We start from the raw sequence: 21,403 nt of genomic DNA, 5'->3' as shown, positions 1-21,403 counted from the left end.
CCTGATGAGATTGAGAGGATTGGCGAGCGCCACCCTCGGACAGAGTCCTGAAAGTTAGCATGTTAAACTTCATACAACCCACCCCACTAACAAAAAAAAAAACTCAGCATTTCTGCAGGCTTATCTCACTCAAAGATCTCACACAACCATCTCTCGCACAACAACCTGCATGCACTTCACAACACCGCAACAACACATAAGCTGCACCAACAGCACACAAGGACTGACATTGATCCGATAACCACACCAAAGCTCAGCACCTGGTGTATACCGAGTTGAAGCTGCCAACAGAGCACCACTCCTCTCACTATCCTACTCCCGCTTCACCTACTAACCCATCCCAACTTCTCGTTTGCAGATCCGCCAGAGCGCCTGGGGACCAACTCCGTTGGTGATGGTGCGCGGTACAAATACCTCTAACATTTAACATTTGACAATGCAAATTATAAGCCGCACCTTATTTCCTTACTCAAAGTGGGCTCGGACGGCAACCACTGTTTTTTTTTCAAGACATTGGCGGACATGACCTTGCTGGAATAACAAAGTAATATTCACCTAGAAGGCCTCAGTACGGGTATGGCAGTGCGGTAAGAAAATGGTTGCACTGAATTTACAACTATTTCTATCCCACAGACACAATATAGGTCAGTTACGAGGAAATACCCCTTTCTCTAAGTAGGAGGTATTTCCTGCAGTAAAATGGGACAGACGTAGACAATAGAGTCGTAATATGGCAGAGTTACCAAAATAACGAGTGGTGGTAACCAAAAATGAGTTTATTAGATTCACTACCAGCAAATGCCCCCAACTAATAATGAGGCAAAAAATTGGTTATATGTGATTTTATTGAAGTAAAATTCAGAGTGATAAGTTTCTCCGAGGTACAAAATACTGACAAAATACCAAATTGCTTTTATTTTAATTTTATTTGGGTGGTCCCACTCCAAGCCCCCCATTTTCCTACCCATTTAACCCCATACTGCAGTACCATATATATATTTATTTAACATTTTTGGTATTTTTTCGGTATTTCTTACTTTGGGGAGGTTTGGGGTGAGCATGGAAGTTTTACTACAGCTCACATGGGGGAGCAGATCAAGAGGTGCAAAGAGACAGAGGGGGGCATGAATTAGCCAGGGATGCGTGTAGGGGGTAACAAATACTTCCAGGGAGTTGCCCCAGAAAGATAAGAGATGCATAAGTAAAACAAAGAAAAATAGAAAAAACATAAGGGAAACATGTCAATAACACACAAAAATGCTTTGCGACTTCGATATAAAGAAAACCGAGGATTGAAAGAACCAGGGTAACTCAGGCAGATGGAATAAGCCCTAGCTTGATGAAGACTAGGCCTAGTCCCTATGTTGCTAGGGCTCAGGGCAGTCTAGAAGCGGTCTAGATTCAAACGCAAGCATTTGCAGCCTGCTTTCCAGGCCATGGAACAGACCCCTGGGGATCACCTGAGAGGTGCTTATCAGCATCAGGAAGGATTCGAGAATCACAAAGAGGGGAGACTAGGCCAGGAAACTCTGACAGGTTCGACCACTACTCCATGGCAGCAGGCGAACTCCAGGAGGACCTGTAAAGATGCAATGCACGCTGCAGTGGAGGAGGCATAATATTAGCCAGTGTCCGCGCATGCTGGTGCAATTCTGGTGCAATTCTAGGTTTGGTCTCCAGGTGCTGCAACCGATGGATAGGATGTAGACTATGTGGTTCATTACGAGTTTCTTGATCACCGTTACCACCACCTGCAATCAGGCAACATCCTCATGATTATATGTGGCAGAATGGTGGCGTTAATGTATGTTTTCGGGATTCATGGGACTCCATGGGGTCTTGAAGGCCTTCATTCTGCCACGTTGATCCATCCAGCTTTTAGTAGTAATGAGGAGGGAATGTGTGCTGGAGGTGTTTCTTCCACTGTTCCACCAACCATGCAGTATGGTGGTGTAGTAAAGATGGCCGTAATCCCATTACTGCCCTTTTTTTTGCACCGCCATAGACATAGTGAGCCCCGACATGCGTACACTGAGCTAGTGGTCGAGAGGCTAGGGGATGACCAATCTCAAATGGGGGTGTTTTTGGTCCTCCTTGATTTTACCACTATCTGTGACCATGTCCTTTAGTGCGTTTCTTTCGGTCCTCTATGTTTTGCTGCCTTTGTCCCTTTGTGCTTTGGCTGTTGAATAACCATGATTTTAGTTGTTTCCTAAAGGTGATGTCAGGGACGTCATTTCACGAAAATGCCAGGGGTAGCGAAAGTGACATCACACGACCCTTGACCTCTGATGACATCACAGGAAGTGATGTAATTTGACCTCACCCAGAAGTGAAATCACAGGAAGCAATGGAACACGACCTTTCACTCCTCGACACAACAGGAAGTGGCATCACATAGCATTGTTTCTAAGTACACTACGAAAAATATGGTTACGCTATCACTGTAAAGTGATATACATTTCATACAAGAGTGGATCAACATATGTATCGATAATATCAGTATGTACAGGCCCAAACTCCCAAATGACTGTGAATGTAAGCAGACGATCGAGGCAAAACGATAATGATGTGTAATTATATAGCACTTACGCTTAAGCCTTGATACAGAACAAATACACATATAATATCAACCAACCTGCGTTGGTTCTCATTTATCAACCTCAGCAGGATGAAAGGCTGAGTTGACCTTGCTGGAAGTCAAACCTGCAACCTGCAGAACACTCACACACATTAAAGCAGCCACCGCTCAACCCACTGAGCTATCTTACCAGCTATAACCAGCCACTCCAGAAACAAAGAGCCACATGCTGCTGGCCACAGCCCATGAGCCTCAATTAAAAACTTTTTTTTTAAGAATAAAACTTTTTTCTTAGATTTTCTATTTTTTAGCAGTAGTAGCCAGATCAGAGGGGTAGCAAGGGATACCTCCCGGCGACCCCTACATGACGTCCATGGGTGAGGTGGTCTTCTGTGGTTCTAATTTCTTTGGGCATAGTGTTCCATAGGTTAGCAATTTGTTGTGAGCATGCTGTTCCTCTGAATGTCCTCTTTTTGTATTGTTTTGTCCCTGTAGGTCGTTGCTTGATCTTAAGTCCCTTCTTTGCTGCTAGCGGCTGATCTTGGCCTGCAGGAATTCAACTCCCTGTCTGAGTAGGGATTTATGGGCAATGCAGAGGGATTTTTTAATTTGATCCATTTTATTACTGGTAACCAATGTTGGCTTGAACGATGTGGTCTCTTCTGTTTAATCTCATGAGAATTTTGGCTGCAGTGTTTTGGACGTGTTGACGTTTTCTGGTGAATCTTTCCAGAATTCCTACGTAGAGACTGTTTGCGTAGTCAAGTCTTGTTAACATTAGGGTACTGTATAGAAAAGAGAGGTATGGAAGCAACCCACTCAGGAGACATAGAAACACTTTTTTGTGATTGTGTTGACTAGCGGTTCCAGGGATAGTCCATTGTCCATGAGTATTCCTAGGTTATTTACCACATTGGAAGTTTCTGGTTGTGTTCCCATGCCTATCGGCTAGCGCAGTTGTGGATGATTGGTTGCGTTGCTTTCTGGGGGTGAGACCATTATTTATTTAGCGCACCTAACCTGTAGGCATTTTGGTGCTTGTAATTAGGAGGACGGTTACAGTAGATGCTTGTGTAGAGCGGTTACAAGTGGGGTTAAAATAGTTACAGAGGTGCAAGCGATGAAGGTCAAGTCAAGTCAGGTTACAACGTATAGAAAGGCAAATATGCAGCTCATACTGCAAAGTCATGTAGAATAGATACATTGTATATACAAAGGAATGGGTAGAACTGGGCTACATATACAGGACGGGGATACATGGTCACGTCTAGTAGGTTGTATTACAAGTAGGTCAACTGGCAGCAACACACCTTTTGTTACAGGGGCTGCAGCAAACAAAACAGGCAATGGGTGAAATCAGGTAGGTTACAGGTACAATCATGCAAGTATGCACCACAGGGTTACATGGTAAAATCCGGTAATTTACATTACAAGTAAGTCAACTGGCCGAGACGCACCTCCTGTTACAGGTGCTGCAGCAATCAAACAAGCATTGTATGGCGAATGAATATAACAGTACTTGGTTTGGCATGCAAGTGAGGAGCAGGTTGGGTTCTGCAGGTTGGCAGGGTTCACGGTGCAAATGAGCTCAAGCAGATTTAAAACTACTTTCAACAACTAGATCAGGCTGGATGTAGTGAGGTGGCAGAAGTCAGGAGTACACATACTTGCCAGTTGCACTAGAGCAGTGGTTGAAAGTCATTTCTCGACCACCCAATCATATCACACAGTACCACCAGGAATAGTGCTTGTGAAAGCCAGGCAGTAGAAATTGCACTCGCGTTTGGATATAGTGGATATAGTGCAGGCAAGATTTATGAGAGTATATAAGATCCCAGAGTGGCGCAGTAAGTAAGGCAAGGCAGGTTAGAGCATCAGGGTACTATTGTCATAGTCCAGGGCATAAATGTAGATCGGTTATGATTGTGGAAGGGCCGGCGGAAGTTAGTCGGCATATATTGAATATACCAATGTTGGTGATGACACAGTAGGTGAGGCGATCTAGACAGTCGGGGGCACCTTCGTCCAGGAAGGGAGGTGAGGCATACGGTATGGAGCAATAGGCCGGCAATGGTTTTCGGGTCAGGATGTGTGTAAAACAATATGAAATACGATCTGTAGTGGAAGCCAAGCAAGACGGTAGTGAAAGTGTTGGGCAATGTTAAAGGGTTGATAGAGGGTTAGTTCACCTCTTACCTGAAGCGGAGGACCTGGTGTGGGATTAGTGGTCTCGGGGCCCTGCAGGTGCGACTAGCATTGCAGGCAGTAAATGGTGGCCCTCCCTGGGCAGTCAGGGACTGACAGATGCCTTAAACCCAGGCCTTGGACCTAGGCCCGGCTTTGCCTCGCAGCTCAGCCGGGTCCTGGTATTTGCTGCGTGTCACGGCCAATCAGGAGGCTTCATGTTTTTAGGTGCCTCTCCAGGCAATTCAGGGGGCCAGGCCAGGATGGAACAGTGGCGGCCATGTTCATAGTGGTTATTAAGCTACTGAGTCCAATGAAAGTGGTGGCAAAAGCAAGCGTTGTACCCCAATTGAGGGGGGGCACATCCTTCCAGGTTGAGTAGCTGCAAGGACAGTCAGGGGCCTTAAACCAGTTGTAGGTGTCTGTGGAAACAGTTGTTGAGACTGTTGTTTGGTTCCTGGGCTGTGATCATCTTCACAATCAGTTGTGTGTCGTCTGCATAGTTGTATGCGGTCAGTCAGTGGGTTCAAATTATTTTCATTAGGGGGTACACATAGATGTTGAAGAGTAGAGGAGAGGCTGGATCTCTGTGGGACTCCACAGGAGATGTTTTTGGCGTTTGAGGTGAATGGTGGTAGGTATGTTCTTTCGGTTAATTTTGTGAGTAAGGTGGTAAGCCACCATAGGACGGATTCTTGTATGCCACATTGCAATAGTCTTTTCATTAGTGTTGCATGGCTAATTGTGTCAAATTCCGCATATATGTCCAGTAGTATGAGAGCAGAATGGGTGCTGTTGTCTACATTTATTGTCAGGTCATCCCATATCGATAGGAGTGCTGATTCTGTTCCTGTCATTGGTCTGAAGCCATCTTGCAAATGGTCAAGTATTCCATTTATTTCAACGGATCTAAGTAGGATTTTGTAGACATGGTTCTCCAAGATCCTCACTGGGTAGGGCAAGTTGGATATAGGTCTGTAGTTGCTTGTATCATCTGCACTTTCCGATTCCTTTTTTATCAGTGGTTTGATGAACGCTGATTTGAAGGTGTTTGATACAATTCCTGTGTTTAGTGACAGATTCATTTGTTGCCAGAAATGTGACTCTGGGGTTTTGAGGTTAAGGATTTCTTTGAAGATGTTTAGGGGGCATTGTCACTTGGAGATCTTGCAAGGTTGGTGTCCTTGAACAATTTTTGGGTTATTGGTTTGAAGCAGGTGAGTCTTGCTGTTAACAATGTTCTCCCGTTGTTTGTGCTTCAGTGGTTATGGCTGTATTAGAGTGGGTTTATGTTAATGGTGTGTTGGATTGTTTCTGTTTTTGATCTTGAGTGGTTGGTGATGCTGTTACATAGTGCTTATGTTGGGATGATGACATTGTTGCAGGCTGAAGGTTTTTTTAATCTCTTTGATGATTCTGAAGAGTTCTTTTTGTGGGTTGGTTGCTGATTCAATTATTGTAGTGTAGTATTTCTTTTTTTGCTTTTAGTACTGTTGTTTTTGGTATTTTCTTTTGTCCTGTCCGTTTTACTGTTCTCTCCATATTTTTTCCATTTTGTGGTTGGTTTTTTGACGTTGTTCTGTTCTTCTGTGATCCATCTTGCAGCGAGTTTTGTTGGTGTGGCTCTGAAACGTTTTCTTGGTGCTCGATGGTCTAAGGCCACCTCAGTGATTGAGATGCAGAGAATGTTTTATGCTAGGTCAGGGGTCGTTTCATTTAGCTCTATGGTGTTAGGCTGGATTGATTCTAGCAGATCTGTTAAGGATTTTAGGTCTAGACTCTTCCAGTTTTTTTTCCTGCCGGTGGGTAGTATTGCCTTTCCAGCAAGTATGCATGTTTGGGGTTTGATGTAGAATGGTATCAGATATTGGTCTCCCATAACATTGGTGTATGTGGCGCAGATGCACAAAGTCCTTTGCTGCAGAAGATTGATTTAATCCGAGGTGTGTCCGGCCTTGTGGATGGATCTGTTTCCTATTTGCTTGAAGTGTAGTGTTTCCTGGAGGGCGCATGGTGAGTTTGCTGAGATCTCGTTTTCTTTTTCAAACCAGATGTTGAAGTCTCCCAATATGACTAGGTTGTCATGGTAGGCTGATAGTATGACGTCGGAGTCTGCTAGTTTTATTGCAAAGTTCAGGTTGTAGGACAGCGATCTGTAGATCAGGAGGAACACTATGTTGTCTTGGTTGTTGAGTTTGATCTTGAAGAGGAGGGATTCACAGTCTTTAATGCCATTTGAGGGGAGTGGCACGACTTGGATGTGCTCTTTGTGTGCCATTGTGATTCCGCCTCCTCTTTGGTTTTCTCTGTTGGTGTATATTAATTTGAGGTCTTCCGGTATGGCTTCATGCACAGTGGATTTGTAGTTGTCAGATAACTATGTTTCTGTGAGGAAGAGCACATCTGTGCCTCCCTCGTTTAGGAGGTCATGGAATTGAGCAGGCTGATGCCTAGTTTTTTTTCCCTTGTGGGTTGTTATTTGTTCTTATGTCTGTCTCTGTCTGAGTCAGTGCGGTGTAGGTCGGGTTTCCGTTGCTGGCAGTTCTCCCTGGTTGTTGTTGCTGGGAGGAGCCATTCTTGTGTGGTCCAACTCTTCATCGAGTAGTCTGATTAGATTGATGGCAGGGTTGCTTGGTTTTGGTTCGTTCTGGTTAGTGAGTTGTTTGAGTGTTCATCCTTTGTTACAGTCTTTGGTAATGTAGGGCGCGTTGGAGGTAATGGATTCAAGTGTGTCCCTGATTCTTGTTGGTGATTATCCATGGTGTTTTCCGGGTTGGGGTGGATTATTTTCAGGATTGCTGGGTTTGACGTCCCGATGGAGTCCCCATTTGTTTTGGTTCTTGCATGTGGGCCTTTTTTCGATTGCCTGTTGTCTTCTGCAAAGGAGTCGTATGTGGAGAGGTAGCGAGAGATGTAGTCTGTGTTAGCTCCTTTCTTGGTCTGTATCCTTTGTCTGTTTGGAGTTGTCTTCACTGGGTTTTTCGGTGTTGTGAGATATTGATGATGGGCTTCTTCCTGTGGGGTTATGGTTTCCTTTCCATTTCTGTTTCCCATAGTAGCTTCTTTGTCTTTCTTGTGGCAAGGCATGGCGTGGTGTTATTGAGATGTGGGTGAATATCTTGGAGCCGGAGTCCTTTTTGGTTGGGTTGCTTCCTGTTCCCTGGGATTGTTCTTCACTAATTGTAGTTTAATTTGTGAATGAGGTGTGAGTTTGTACTTAGTTGTCACTTGTAGTTGATTAAATTGTGGGTTGTGGAACCAGGGGGGTGAGGTCCAGTGTTCTGTCATTTACCAGTTTTCCTTTATGACTCTGTGTGGTTTTGGTGTCCTTTAGGTATTGGGGTGGTCCGGGTGTGTAGTGCTGTGGTTGTTGTAGGGCTTTACACTGTTGTTATGCTTGAGCTAAAACATGGCGCTGATGCGCAGTGTATTCTGGGAGCGCTCGGAGCCATGATGGATATTTACATCATGCTGCAGTGAAAAGCTGCACTCATTTTGCTGAGAGCTAGATTCACGATGCTGAAGAAAACATGCTTTCCAAACCTGTTATGCAGTCAAGGACATTTCTGCTGGGAAAGCTAACTTTGTTATGTCTTGTTATGAGCTATGGGACTGTTTTCGGTGGTGCTTGTTTTTAGAGGAGGGAGGCACTTTGCTCCTTGAGGGTACTGTCATCTGCGCATCAATGCGCACGTGCGTTGCCAGAAGGTTCGAGAAATAGCCACTCCTTTTTGAAGGGTGCATATATGCGGAACCCCTGAGCGGTCAAGTGAGACTCTAGCCGGAGGGGGGACGCTTCTGTCCGGCATACCTGTGGGCTGTTGTGCTCTCGGCCTAACTGATATCGGGGTCTTCCAGCCGCTTCTGGCGAGATGAGGAATCCAGTTATGCTCATGGTGATGTATTTTCTTTTGAATTCTCTGTTTCTTCTGTGATTTATTTCTATGTTATCACTGGTTCCTTCTAAGCTTTGAATAAATAGCCGTATAAGTGCTCATTATTTTCTAAAAGTGTGTGTTTGCAAGTTATTGCGTCTTCCTGCGTTCAAAGTATTGGCTCCATAATTGTACTGGTGATTTATGACTGTCCGTGCACTTTGGGAGAGCAATACATTTTTGGCGTCACGAACAGGATATTTGTGATGAATTGTTCCAAATATTCAAGAATCTGTTTGAAAGTAGATAGGATTCAGTTAACTTGCAAGCGAAAGTAATTTGGCAGTGAGTGTTGAACTGTGTTAAGCTGTTTTTCTTTTCCTTTGCCGGTGTGTGTGTGCTTGTGGGAGTGATTGCAGAGTGGAAAGAAAAAAAAATATATATATAGATATAAAGAGGTTTTGTTTTGTTTGCAGTAATGAGTAGTTTGACCAGGAAAAAGAGTGTTACCGCTGGCGGTGAATGTTCTAATGTTATCATTCCAGGCTGAACTAAGAGTCCATATGATAAATTGGCCCAGGCGTGGGCATGCGGCGCAGGGCTAAGTGAAACATGGGATCAGGGATTGGGAGATGCTGATCCGTCTGATGTAATGGTGTGCTTGCAACAAGTCCCAGTGGAACGTGGCAGAGAATGCGCTGCATTAGGTAGGCGAGGTTGGGTTCTTTTGCATGCTTATAGGAAAATACATCAAAAGAATTTGGAAATGAAAAATGAGGTTTTGCGATTAGAAAGAGAGCTGACTGCAGAAAGGCAGACTGCGTTAATGCAGAAGATTCAAATGAAACTTTTTAAAGATAAGGCTGACACATATCAGGCTGTGGCCGAGAGGGCAGCAGTCAGATTAGCCCGGTATAAGTATAGGAAAAGACAGGGAGGGGTCAACAAAAGAAAGGTGGCAGCTGTAATCACTACCGCCGGTGTGGACTGGGACCTGGATAAGTGGGATGGTGATATTTTTGACTCCACCAGTCCAGAGAGTAGTTCCGCAAATGAGTCCGACCCCACAATGGAAATTAAGCAGAAAACAGTGGCGGCTAAGCCCGTTAGAAGACGGCGAGCCGGACCCCGCCCGCAGAATCCGGCAGGCAGAGTGGTGGATTTAACCACGCTGGAGGATTACACCCAGCAGGAGGTTGGGGAAATTATTACCCGTTTGAGGCAAAAATCTGGGGAACCTTTATTGACATGGATGGTGAGATTGCTAGATGGGGGCGCTGAAGGGTTGTTGGTAGATTCCACGGACTCACCGCGTTTTCTACCCTTGTCAACGGACACCAATGTACAGGAGGTCTTAAGGGCAGGGCCGCCCCCTGATGACAATGGTCAAGATGCACAGGTGTCTTTGTTGCACCTAGCAGCCCAAGCATGTAACCGTAAATACCCCATTACCACAGATTGGCCTAGTGAGGAAACAAAGTGGTATACTTTGAGAGAGGCAATTCAAAAAGTCAGAGAGCATGCTATGAAAGAGGCGATTCACGTAGATGCTCCAGGACACATGGGGGCCGTGCCTCTCTCAGTTTCAACTCGAAACATGGTGATTAGAACTGCACCACCTACATACAAAAGTGTCATTATGACTTTGCTCGTAGGTACGACGGGCAAACCCACTGATGAGGTAGTGGATGCCATTCGGCAACTGGCAGATTTAGGGGAGTGGGACAAGAGTGATGACAAGCCACGGGAGAGAGAGGGGCGTAGTGAGAGAAGAACCGAAGGCAGGAGGCAAGATAGTAGAGACTCCCGAGTGTCCCGAAATGACATGTTTCTGGCTTTGTTAAAAGATGGTGTGCCACGAGAAGAAATTGATGGCATTGAAACCAGAGTAATGTATGAATTATACAAAAAAAGAGGACTTGCAGCCAAAGAGCTCTATAAACAGGTTAAGAAACAGGTAGTAACCAAGCCACAGGGGGACACCTCACCTTCCGCTCCTCCTGCGGAAGAACAAGAAGAAGGGTCTATGGGGACACCTTCCCCGTACCAGCCAACATACGCTGATTTGAGGAAGGTGGTGAGTGCAATGTTAGAGGCGGAGTGAATTCACACTCATTCGAAATTTGACTAGGGCTACGGCCAAGCTCCGGCAGCGTCTGCTCGCATAAAAGTTGAAAGGTGGTCCCATGTTGATGTTAAGATTTTTTGGGGGCCAGGAAATACGCAAGGGGTGTGAGCATTGATAGACACCGGGGCGGAGGCCTCTCTGATTCATGGGAATCCAGCACGATTTAAAAGCAAACAATTTACTATTACAGGTCTTGGGGGAAAGGAGACCCCCACAGTTTAAACGAAAGTGGAGATGAAAATAGGAAATTTGAATAGGCAGAAATACCAAGTGTTGATTGTCCCGATACCTGAATATATAATTGGCTTTGACATTCTGGAAGGGTTGACTTTGGGACTTGGAGGTACCAGTTTGGGGTGAGTGCATTGACCTGTACATCCATTACCGTAGGCAAATTGAAGATGACCCCAGTGCAAGTGCCTGTGGCAACCAAGCGGGTAGCAATGAAGCAATACCGCATTCCTGGGGGGCACAAGGAAATTTCAGACACCATCAAAGAGTATGTGGAGGCGGGTGTGTTACGCCCTATCACCACCGCATGGAACAATCCTCTCTGGCCTATTAAAAAGGGGGATGGGTCATGGAGGATGACGGTGGATTACCGTGAGTTGAATAAACACACTCCTCCCTTAGTGCCCGCGGTCCCAGATGACATTACCTTGATTGAGAATGTCCAAAAGTTTGAAGGGACTTGGTATGCAGTGATCGATTTAGCCAATGCATTTTTCTCTGTGCCAATTGCTGAAGAGTGTCAAGAGCAGTTTGCATTTTCTTGGAGCGGGTGTCAGTACACCTTTACAAGGTTACCTATGGGGTACATACATAGCCCGACTATCTGTCACCGGCTGGTGGCAGAGCACTTAGACAATATACCGTGTAAACCTGACATACAAATCTCTCACTATATTGATGATATTTTGACTCAGTGCAAGGATGAGCACAGTGTGCAAAGTCAGTTAAATGTCATAATGGAAGGATTGAAGAAGGAAGGGTGGGAGATTAACCCAAATAAAATTCAAGGCCCAGCTGAAACAGTGATATGTCTAGGGATTCAGTGGCATCATGGGCATCGAGAAATGGTGCCAAAAGCCCGACAGAAAATACTTGAATTCACCACTCCAATGAACAAAAAGCAAGCTCAGCAGTTTATATGGCTGTTTGGGTTTTGGAGACAGCACATTCCCCATTTAGGGCAGATATTGGCCCCCCTCTACAAAGTGACACGCAAGAAATATGAGTTTCAGTGGGGGGAAGAGCAGCAGAAAGCATTTGAGTTGGCGAAAGACACCGTGCAGCAGGTGCTTGATTTATGGCCATTGAAGGAAGGCGGAGTGGAATTGAATGTGTCTGTACAAGACAATTATGCTAACTGGAGTGTGTGGCAGAAACAAGACAGGAAACGTGTGCCATTGGGGTTTTGGAGTCGTAAGTTGCCCGATGCTGGTAACTCATACACTCCGTTTGAGAAGCAGTAGCTGGCATGTTATTGGGCCCTTGTTGATACCGAGCAAATGACGGTGGGCCATGATGTATTGATGAGGCCAGAAATACCAATCATGCAATGGGTACTGAGCTCTCCTAAAACACATAGAATAGGACATGCTGAAGAAGCCAGCATAATTAAATGGAAATGGTACATTCAAGACAGAGCCAAATCAGGGAAGGGTGGAGTTGTGAAATTACATGAGCAAGTATCCAACATACCGCCCTCAGGTTACATACCACCCGAAGTGCCTGAAAAACGTGAGTCTCCCGTGAAATGGGGAGTACCTTACAGCGATTTAACCGTGGAGCAAACAGAGCATGCCTGGTTCACGAATGGCTCAGCCCGATATTTGGGAACTGAAAAGCAGTGTCGTACAATCCCAAAACAAAAAAGATGTTGACAACGTCAGGGAAAGGGAAGAACAGTCAGTTTGCAGAGCTTTACGCAGTTTATCAAGTATTGAAACAAGAGACCCCTGGTCGATGTCATGTGTACACGGATTCATGGTCAGTGGCGAATGGATTGGCGGTGTGGTTGCCAACCTGGCAAAAGAATGAGTGGGTGGAAGATTCATTCAAAAGAGTTGTGGGGAAAAGAACTGTGGCAAGATATTGCAGAAATGATATCACAAAGTGAAGTCACTGTGTATCATGTGGACGCGCATTGTGCCACAGACTCATTAGAACGTTGGTTTAATTCTGTTGCAGATGAACACACCAAGATTTCATCTGTGGATGCGGAGGCTCAGGAAGACGATTTGGAGGGTTTGGCCAAGGGGGCTCACCAGAAATGTGGGCACCTTGGAGAAAAGGCTACTATCAGGTGGGCACAAGCTTGACGAATCAGTATTCCTTTAGAGGTAGTGAAAACGATCATTTTGCAATGTCCAGTGTGCCAACACCAACAGCATAGACCTATCCCTCAGATTGTTCGGGGTACATTACAAAGAGGAAAACTACCAGGTCAAATTTGGCAGATTGATTATATTGGTCCCCTGCCAATCAGTAAAGGTTGTCAGTATGCATGCACTATGTGGATACATACTCAGGATACATGATGGTTTTGCCGTGCAAGTGTGCAACACAACTGAACACCATCAGGTTGTTAGATCAGATCATATTACATTATGGAGTGCCTTTGCAGATTCAAAGTGACAATGGGTCACATTTTAAAGGCAAACTAATACAGGAGCATTGTCAGGAAAAGAGCATTGAGTGGCTTTACCATGTGCCTTATTACCCTGCCGCTTCCGGGCTGATTTAACGAATGAATGGGTTGTTGAAAGACCAGCTGCGCAAATCTGGAGATGGCAGTTTGGCAGGCTGGCGTGATCATGTGTTTGATGTGTTTGATGTGGTGCAAGTATTAAACAATAGGCCTGTGAATGAGCATGAAACTCCTTTGATGCGGCTAATGACTCCTACTTTACAAATTCAACCCAATTCAGTCAGAGAAACCCTATTGTTCTGGGAAATTACCCGGGTTCTTTAGCTCCCTATTGGGCGACTCCAGAGTCAGCAGGGGTAGACTTGCATTCCCATGAAGAAATCAGATTAGACCCAAGAGGGATTGTTGTAATTGAAACAGGGATTGGAGTACAAATTCCCCCAGAGCATATGGGATGGATTGCCCCTAGATCTGGCTTAGCATTGAAGGGAGTTCAAGTGTTGGGAGGGGTAATTGATGCCAATTACCAAGGTGAGATCAAAGTCATCCTGATGAATAGTGGGGACCAATTGTTACCGATCCACAAGGGTGATCGGGTGGCCCAATTGATTATCATTCCTGTTAAATTGTCCATAATTAAGAAGGGGGAGCCTCCTACAGTGTTAACTACCGTGGGGATCGTGGTTTTGGCTCTTCAGACAGTATGGTAGCGGGTGCGAAGGTGTGGGTGGAAAGGTCAAGTGCCCCACCAGTGCCCGCAGATGTCATTGCATCAGGCAAAGACCAAGTCGTTTTAGTAATGGAGCCCGGTAGAAAGAAATGGCAATATGTGCCCGCAGACAAATGTTACCTGAGAGAGTGATGTACAACACTGATATCTCTTTTCTGGGTTTACCTTGTAGATCCTGTGTCTGGCTGGTGTAATTGTGGTACTAAATGGACTCCATTTGGGAGAGTTAAACGGCATGCTGCTACCAATGAAAAATGTCACATCTGTGCCAGTGATCAAGGGGATACTGATAATGATGAGTAATGCTGTCCAAAAGCAGGCTTATGCCAATGCCGAAAAGCCAGCCAGACCGAAGACATGGATTTGTGAAATGCGGCAAACACGTCAGGAGCAAGTGAAAACAACCTTGATGCCAGTCATGCGAGTGACATCTTCAGGACGGCGAAAACATTCTCCCATGATTACACAAACGGAGAATATGTGGATATACCTGGCACAACAGGTGCTCAACATTATGCACTTTTGCCTTACTGATGTGCCCAATGCTGAAGCCTTATTGACTACATGCTTAGTAGCAGTGCAGATGCCAGTTCCGGTTTTAAAGCATATTTTCGGCATCACACACAATGATTCTTTGGTTCAAGATTTCGATATTAAGCAATCTTTTTCCGTCTATGAGTATTGCAGATTTTGCCAGGAGACAGATCGCAAATGGAGAAATTTGACACGTGTTATAACCTATAATATAACCCAAGGCAATGTGTGCCTCCTTATGACATGCAATGCAAAAGAAATTGGCAAATGCCAACAGCTCAATTTAACCAAACAGCAAAATCATACGGTGTTTGAGCAACGATTATATTCGCGAGTGCCACGCACATGTACCAGCATGAATAACACTATGTCTTCTAATCATACAGTGATAGCTGCCAGTCATTTTAATCATGTGAAACTTCCAACAGGATGGCTCTTTACATGTGGCAACATCACATACACTTATATTCCAGCTAACATTTCCGGAGGTCCATGTGCCTTAACTCGATTAGGACTAATGATGTTTCCTTTACACTCAGCAATAACCTGAGGCAAAAGGTCAACTTTCGATTCTGTGGGTCTATCCCCCGATTGTGATTCACATGCGCATTTGTTATCAGAAGATGAGGTTCTAGCATTAACCCTTTCATTAGTGGGAGTTTGGGGTTTAGCTGCTGGGGGTTACAAATCTTTGATTAAATTAGCATGTTTAGTAGTCAAAGGACTTAATCATACTTCTCAGGCATTAGAAGAATTACTCCTTGATAGTCAAGTTATTAGAAAAGCAACTTTGCAAAACAGAGCTGCTGTTGATTATCTATTGCTAAAGCATTATTAAGGTTGTAACGCAGTTGAAGGTATGTGTTGTTTCAATTTAAGTGACCATTCACGATCCATTGAAAGTCATATTCGAGGTTTGAGGGATCTCATTTCTCAAGTTTCCCAAGATCATACTGGGAATTGGTGGGATTGGTTATTTTCATTCCTGATGTTGGGGGTACACTACGTTACGCTTTTGCTTGCATTTGCATTATATTAGCTATCATAATAGCCTGTTGTTATTGTACTTACTGCATTCCTAATTTAGTTTTAATATTTCGTCGGTTTCAGAGACCGGCTCCTCTGCCACTGAGCTATGGAATATAAATATCCAAGGGTGGAATTGTTATGCTTGAGTTAAAACATGGCGCTGATGCGCAGTGCATTCTGGGAGCGCTCGGAGCCATGATGGATATTTACTTCATGCCGCAGTGAAAAGCTGCACTCATTTTGCTGAGAGCTAGATTCACAATGCTGAAGAAAAGATGCTTTCCAAACCTGGTATGCAGTCAAGGACATTTCTGCTGGGAAAGCTAACTTTGTTATGTCTTGTTATGAGCTATGGGACTGTTTTCTGTGGTGCTTGTTTTTAGAGGAGGGAGGCACTTTGCTCCTTGAGGGTACTGTCGGTTGACCCAGCTGGCAACCAACGGCTGCTCATCAATGCGCACGTGCATTGCCAGAAGGTTCGAGAAATTGCCACCCCTTTTTGAAGGGTGCATATATGCGGAAGCCCTGAGCGGTCAGGTGAGACTTCAGCCGGAGGGGCGACGCTTCTGTCCGTCATACCTGTGGGCTGTTGTGCTCTCGGCCTGGCTGTTATCAGGGTCTTCCAACCACTTCTGGCGAGATGAGGAATCCAGTTATGCTCACGGTGATGTATTTTCTTTTGAATTCTCTGTTTCCTCTGTGATTTATTTCTATGTTATCACTGGTTGCTTCTAAGCAATGAATAAATAGCCGTATAAGTGCTCATTATTTTCTAAGAGTTTGTGGTTGCAAGTTATTGTGTCTTCCTGCGTTCAAAGTATTGGCTCCGTAATTGTACTGGTGATTTATGACTGTCCGTGCACTTTGGGAGAGCAATACAACTGTTCAGCCCTGTGGCTGGTCGATGGTGAGCTGCACGGTACTGCCCCGGCTATCTTCAGGTGGTTAGGCCTTGGGGGTTGGCTATGGGGTATAACACAGTTATGTACCTCCAACTGAGGCTAACCTGGGCAGATGGGCCTTTGAGACTGGCTATGGGGCGTAGACCAATTCAGCAGCTGTTAATTGAGGACGCAGAGGTAGGCTTTGGGCCGTGAGGTTGGACACAGAGGCTGTCAGATTGCAGTGCAATAAGTACAGTTGCTAACTATAGGGCATAGCAGCGTATGGCCACCGGACACACTTGTCCTTAAGCAGAGTGTGCCCACATAACGCAGTTGGCTGAAAGCAGACTATGCCTACCTTACCCAATTAGGCCGAAGGCAGAATAAGGCTGCCTAAAAACAGAACTCGCATCAATGCGAGGTGTCCCTGAGATTTGAGACTCACAGTAGTGGAGGGACACACTTCTATCAAAGATACACAGAAGTGGGGAAATGCACCCAGAACCGAAGCACACAGCAGTGGAGAAAGCTCACCTATGTTCAAGATGCACTGCATTGGGGAAGTGCACCTAGATTCAAGATACACAATAGTGGGGAAATGCATCCAGAACCGAAGCACACAGCAGTGGAGAAAGCTCACCTATGTTCAAGATGCACTGCATTGGGGAAGTGCACCTAGATTCAAGATACACAGTAGTGGGGAAATGCACCTAGATTCAAGATACACAGCAGAGGGGAAATGCACCTAGATTCAAGATACAGAGCAGAGGGGAAATGCACCTAGATTCAAGATGCACAGTAGTAGGGAAGTGCACCCAGAACCGAAGCACACAGCAGTGGAGAAAGCTCACCTATGTTCAAGATGCACTGCATTGGGGAAGTGCACCTAGATTCAAGATACACAATAGTGGGGAAATGCATCCAGAACCGAAGCACACAGCAGTGGAGAAAGCTCACCTATGTTCAAGATGCACTGCATTGGGGAAGTGCACCTAGATTCAAGATACACAGTAGTGGGGAAATGCACCTAGATTCAAGATACACAGCAGAGGGGAAATGCACCTAGATTCAAGATACAGAGCAGAGGGGAAATGCACCTAGATTCAAGATGCACAGTAGTAGGGAAGTGCACCCAGACGCAAGATACACAGTAGTGGGGAAATGCACCTACATTCAAGATGCACATCAGGTGGGAAATACACCTAGATTCAAGATGCACCGTAGTGGGGAAGTGCACCAGACTCAAAAAAACACAGTAGCAGGGAAATGCACCTACGTTCAAGATACAGGGCAGAGGGGAAATGCACCTATATTCAAGATGCACAGTAGTAGGCAAATGCAGCTAGATTCAAGATGCACAGCAGAGGGGAATTGAATCTAGATTCAAGATGCACAGTAATGTGGAAATGCATCTAGACTCAAGATGCACAGTACTGTGGAAATTAATCTATATTCAAGATACACAGCAGAGAGGAAATGCACCTAGATTCAAGATGCACAGTAATGTGGAAATGAATCAATATTCAAGATACGCAGCAGAGGAGAAATGCACCTAGATTCAAGATGCACAGTAGTGGGTAAATGCAGCTACATTCAAGATGCCCAGCAGAGGGGAAATGCTTCCAGACTCAAGATGTACAGTAGTGGGGAAACGCACCTACATTCAAGATATGCAGCAGGGGGAAATGCACCTAGATTCAAGATGCACAGTAGTGGGGAAATGCACCTGAATTCAAGATACACTGCAGTGGGGAAGTGCACCAGACTCAAGATACACAGTAGCGGGAAAATGGACCTACATTCAAGATACACAGCAGAAGGGAAATGCACCTAGATTCAAGATGCACAGCAGAGGGGAAATGCACCTATTTTCAAGATGCACAGTAATGTGGAAATTAATCTACATTCAAGATACACAGCAGAGGGGACATACACCTAGATTCAAGATGCACAGCAGAGGGGAAATGCACCTATTTTCAAGATGCACAGTAATGTGGAAATTAATCTAGATTCAAGATACACAGCAGGGGGGAAATTCACCTAGATTCAAGATGCACAGAAGTGAGGAAAGGTCACCTGGGTTCAAGATACACACCAGTACACTGTAACGCTCCCATACATTACTCACCGGAACAGCGACCTCCTTCTCACAAGGAGAAGCCGGCGGGATTATGTCTTCAGGCGCTTCTGGACCTGACAATCTAAAGGAAAAGGAAAGCAACATTATTACCCATTCACATTTGCAAGGCAAGACTGAGTCGATCCTTTCTGCCTGAAGGACTCCACCATGGTACCCATACTTAGGTTCAAAGGAAACCCTCCTCCTGCGATCATTACGCCTTACAGGTCTACAACCTGAAGCTCTCCAAATGCTCTGGCCTCCAACACTAGTCAGACCTAATCAGCATATTCAATGGTGAGTGATCATGGGAGTTGTAGTCCAAAACATCTGTATGTTACTCTGTCTGCAATGAAAATGCTCTATTTCACCAAACAATGCTCAGATTTTACACATTTACAGAGGCCGCATGCTAAAAGCTTACCTTTTATTTACTTATCTTGAGCTACACTGAACAGCCAGAAAAGGACGTCCTCTTGTCTTTCAGAGGTAAACCCCAGTGTTCTGAAAATGAACCCAATTACTTTTCACAATGAGATCACACCAGACCCCTGCCCACCAGCAATCCCAGGCGACCCCCCCAGTCACTGACTCTGACCTTTGACTGCCATGAGTTACTTCTGAAACCCCAAACTCCAGGCAAGATTTCCAACTTGGTTCCAACAATGCTGGATTATATTTTGAGAGGTACAGCTTCACCTCACTGATGAGGCCCAACAAGGCTGAAACACGTGTATGGGGTTGCTGTTGGTACTTGTGTTCAGAAGGGAATTGCCATAGAATTTCGGTGCTGGACTGCACATGTAGGCGGGACAAAGACTGATATGCAAATGAATATTTCCCATCTGTGAAAGTTACAGTGAGCAAAAAGCAATGGCTGTGAACTGAAAAAACCACAGCACAGGTTATCATGCCATTTTTTTGGAGAGGAGCGCCTGCTACCTTTTTTGAAAAATGTTTGTAAACGGTGTTCGACAGAGCCAAAGTTCACAAGCAGCATTTGAGGCCGAAGGGAATTCTAAACACCAGCAAAGCAAACTACCTGTGCAGTAACCACTGGTGAAGCGCTGGGCAACCAAAGTACCCACATACTTTTATAGTCTATCACTCCAGCGTATGCGTAGGAATTTGAAACCAAATCAAACTTTTTGAAATATATACATCATATTTGTATCCGAATGTCACAAGGCCTAGTAGAACCGTTATTGTTTTTTCTCCCCTGCCCCCCACCCCCTTCTTTTGTCTTGTGGCACCTGGAAACACTTTCTGCTGTATAGGCGCAATACAAATGCTCAATAAATAAATAAATACAATAAAGGCTGATCTCTGGCTGGCTGGTAAAGGCAGAAGCAATTAGTGTGTTACCTGTCTGGGGTCTCCTGCAGGAGCAGGGAAGAGTCCGGGCTCCCGAGGGTCTCCGCGCCGCTTGGACTGCTGGTCAGACTCTCCGACAGGCTGACAGACTCCAAGCTCTGAAGAGAGCAGCAGGCCTACGAGAAGGTGCAGCAAACACAGTTATGGTGCCCCTACATGCAAAGCAGGCTAGAGTTTATGAACCCGAACCTATGTTTCAGGACTTCAGGTAAGCCGGTCAGATAGCACAGTGAGATAAGCGCTCGCCCTTGATCCCAGCAGTGTCAACTCAGCCTTTCATCCTTCCAAAGTCAATACATTGAGTACCACCCTATGGGATAATAATGTCTTCTGTTATTTCAGCGCTCTGAGACCTATGGGTGAGTAGCACTATATTAGAAATACATTATTAAGGTTATACTGGAGGAGAGGGGAGGCTACTTCCCGTCTGACGCTAGTCTTGTTCCTAGGAGACCACAGAAGCTTATATTTACTACATGGGCTACTTACAATCCTATGTGATGGTAGTCCCCCATGCACTCATTATTTGCATGTGGGGAAGGAAAATGCATCGGTTTCATTAACGATTCTAGAATTCGGGTGGTTCTGCATGAGGCAGAATGACACCCTCTTCAAAAGATTAAGCAGCAAAAAGTCAACAGCCAAATATACAGAGCAAAAAAGTCCCACGAGAGAAGACATCCATTCAGATGAGTTGACAGAGTGGCTCCATCAAGCTTTACTTTCTCCACTGTTTAGAGAACACTGTGGTAGCCCTAAATAAAGTTAGTGCGGGTTTAGCGGGCGTTATTAGCCCGTAAGGCCCTTCATTCAGGTCATTATCGCAAAAAGTAATGCATTCGGGTGAAATCAGAGCGGATAAGTGGTATATCAGTGAAAGGGGATCAATGTGGGGTGGAGTGAAATGGAAGCGAGTTCAAAACCTATCACATAAGGGGCACTGACAGTGGACGAATAAGTGAGGTGGGTGGGGTCAGGAATAATGGGAGTGATAGTGGAGCAGAGCAAGGGGTGTGGCAGAGCAGCCCTGAAGGTGGATGATTATCACACTTTCACGCTATAACAATCCCTCCAATAGAAGGACACCACCGTTGGGACACGTGAGTGCTGGAATGGGGGCGCGCAGCACTGATTCCACTGGGAAGAAGAGACAGTAGAGGACCACTCACCACATCTTCATTCACCACAATCAGCAGGAGCTCCTCTCTCCCTCGCAGGCGAGGCTGGAAATAGCGGAAACCCTAAAAAACTCAGATGAGGAAAAAAAGATGTTAGTGGCCTCCTGGATCCACCTGAGATATGCAACAGAACT

General features: G+C 45.2%; 1 protein-coding gene across 2 annotated transcripts in view; it reads right to left on the bottom strand.

Annotated features, from left to right (window-relative positions):
* The window catches only part of LOC138567734 (uncharacterized), a 169,830-nt gene that overhangs the window by 74,495 nt on the left and 73,932 nt on the right, over positions 1-21,403 (bottom strand). The window contains exons 3-5 of one of the 2 annotated variants that reach the window (XM_069646214.1): positions 21,261-21,332; positions 20,083-20,207; positions 18,727-18,799 (exon numbers count right to left, since the gene is read on the bottom strand). In XM_069646214.1, the coding sequence (XP_069502315.1) occupies positions 18,727-18,799; positions 20,083-20,207; positions 21,261-21,332 (270 nt within the window). The remainder of the gene's footprint in view (positions 1-18,726; positions 18,800-20,082; positions 20,208-21,260; positions 21,333-21,403) is intronic. The other variant, XM_069646216.1, reaches the window with a different exon arrangement.

This window comes from Ambystoma mexicanum, chromosome 1p (assembly GCF_040938575.1).
Source record: "Ambystoma mexicanum isolate Mex_15411 chromosome 1p, UKY_AmexF1_1, whole genome shotgun sequence".
Classification (NCBI taxonomy): domain Eukaryota; kingdom Metazoa; phylum Chordata; class Amphibia; order Caudata; family Ambystomatidae; genus Ambystoma; species Ambystoma mexicanum.
This window is presented reverse-complemented; position numbering and strand designations above follow the sequence as displayed.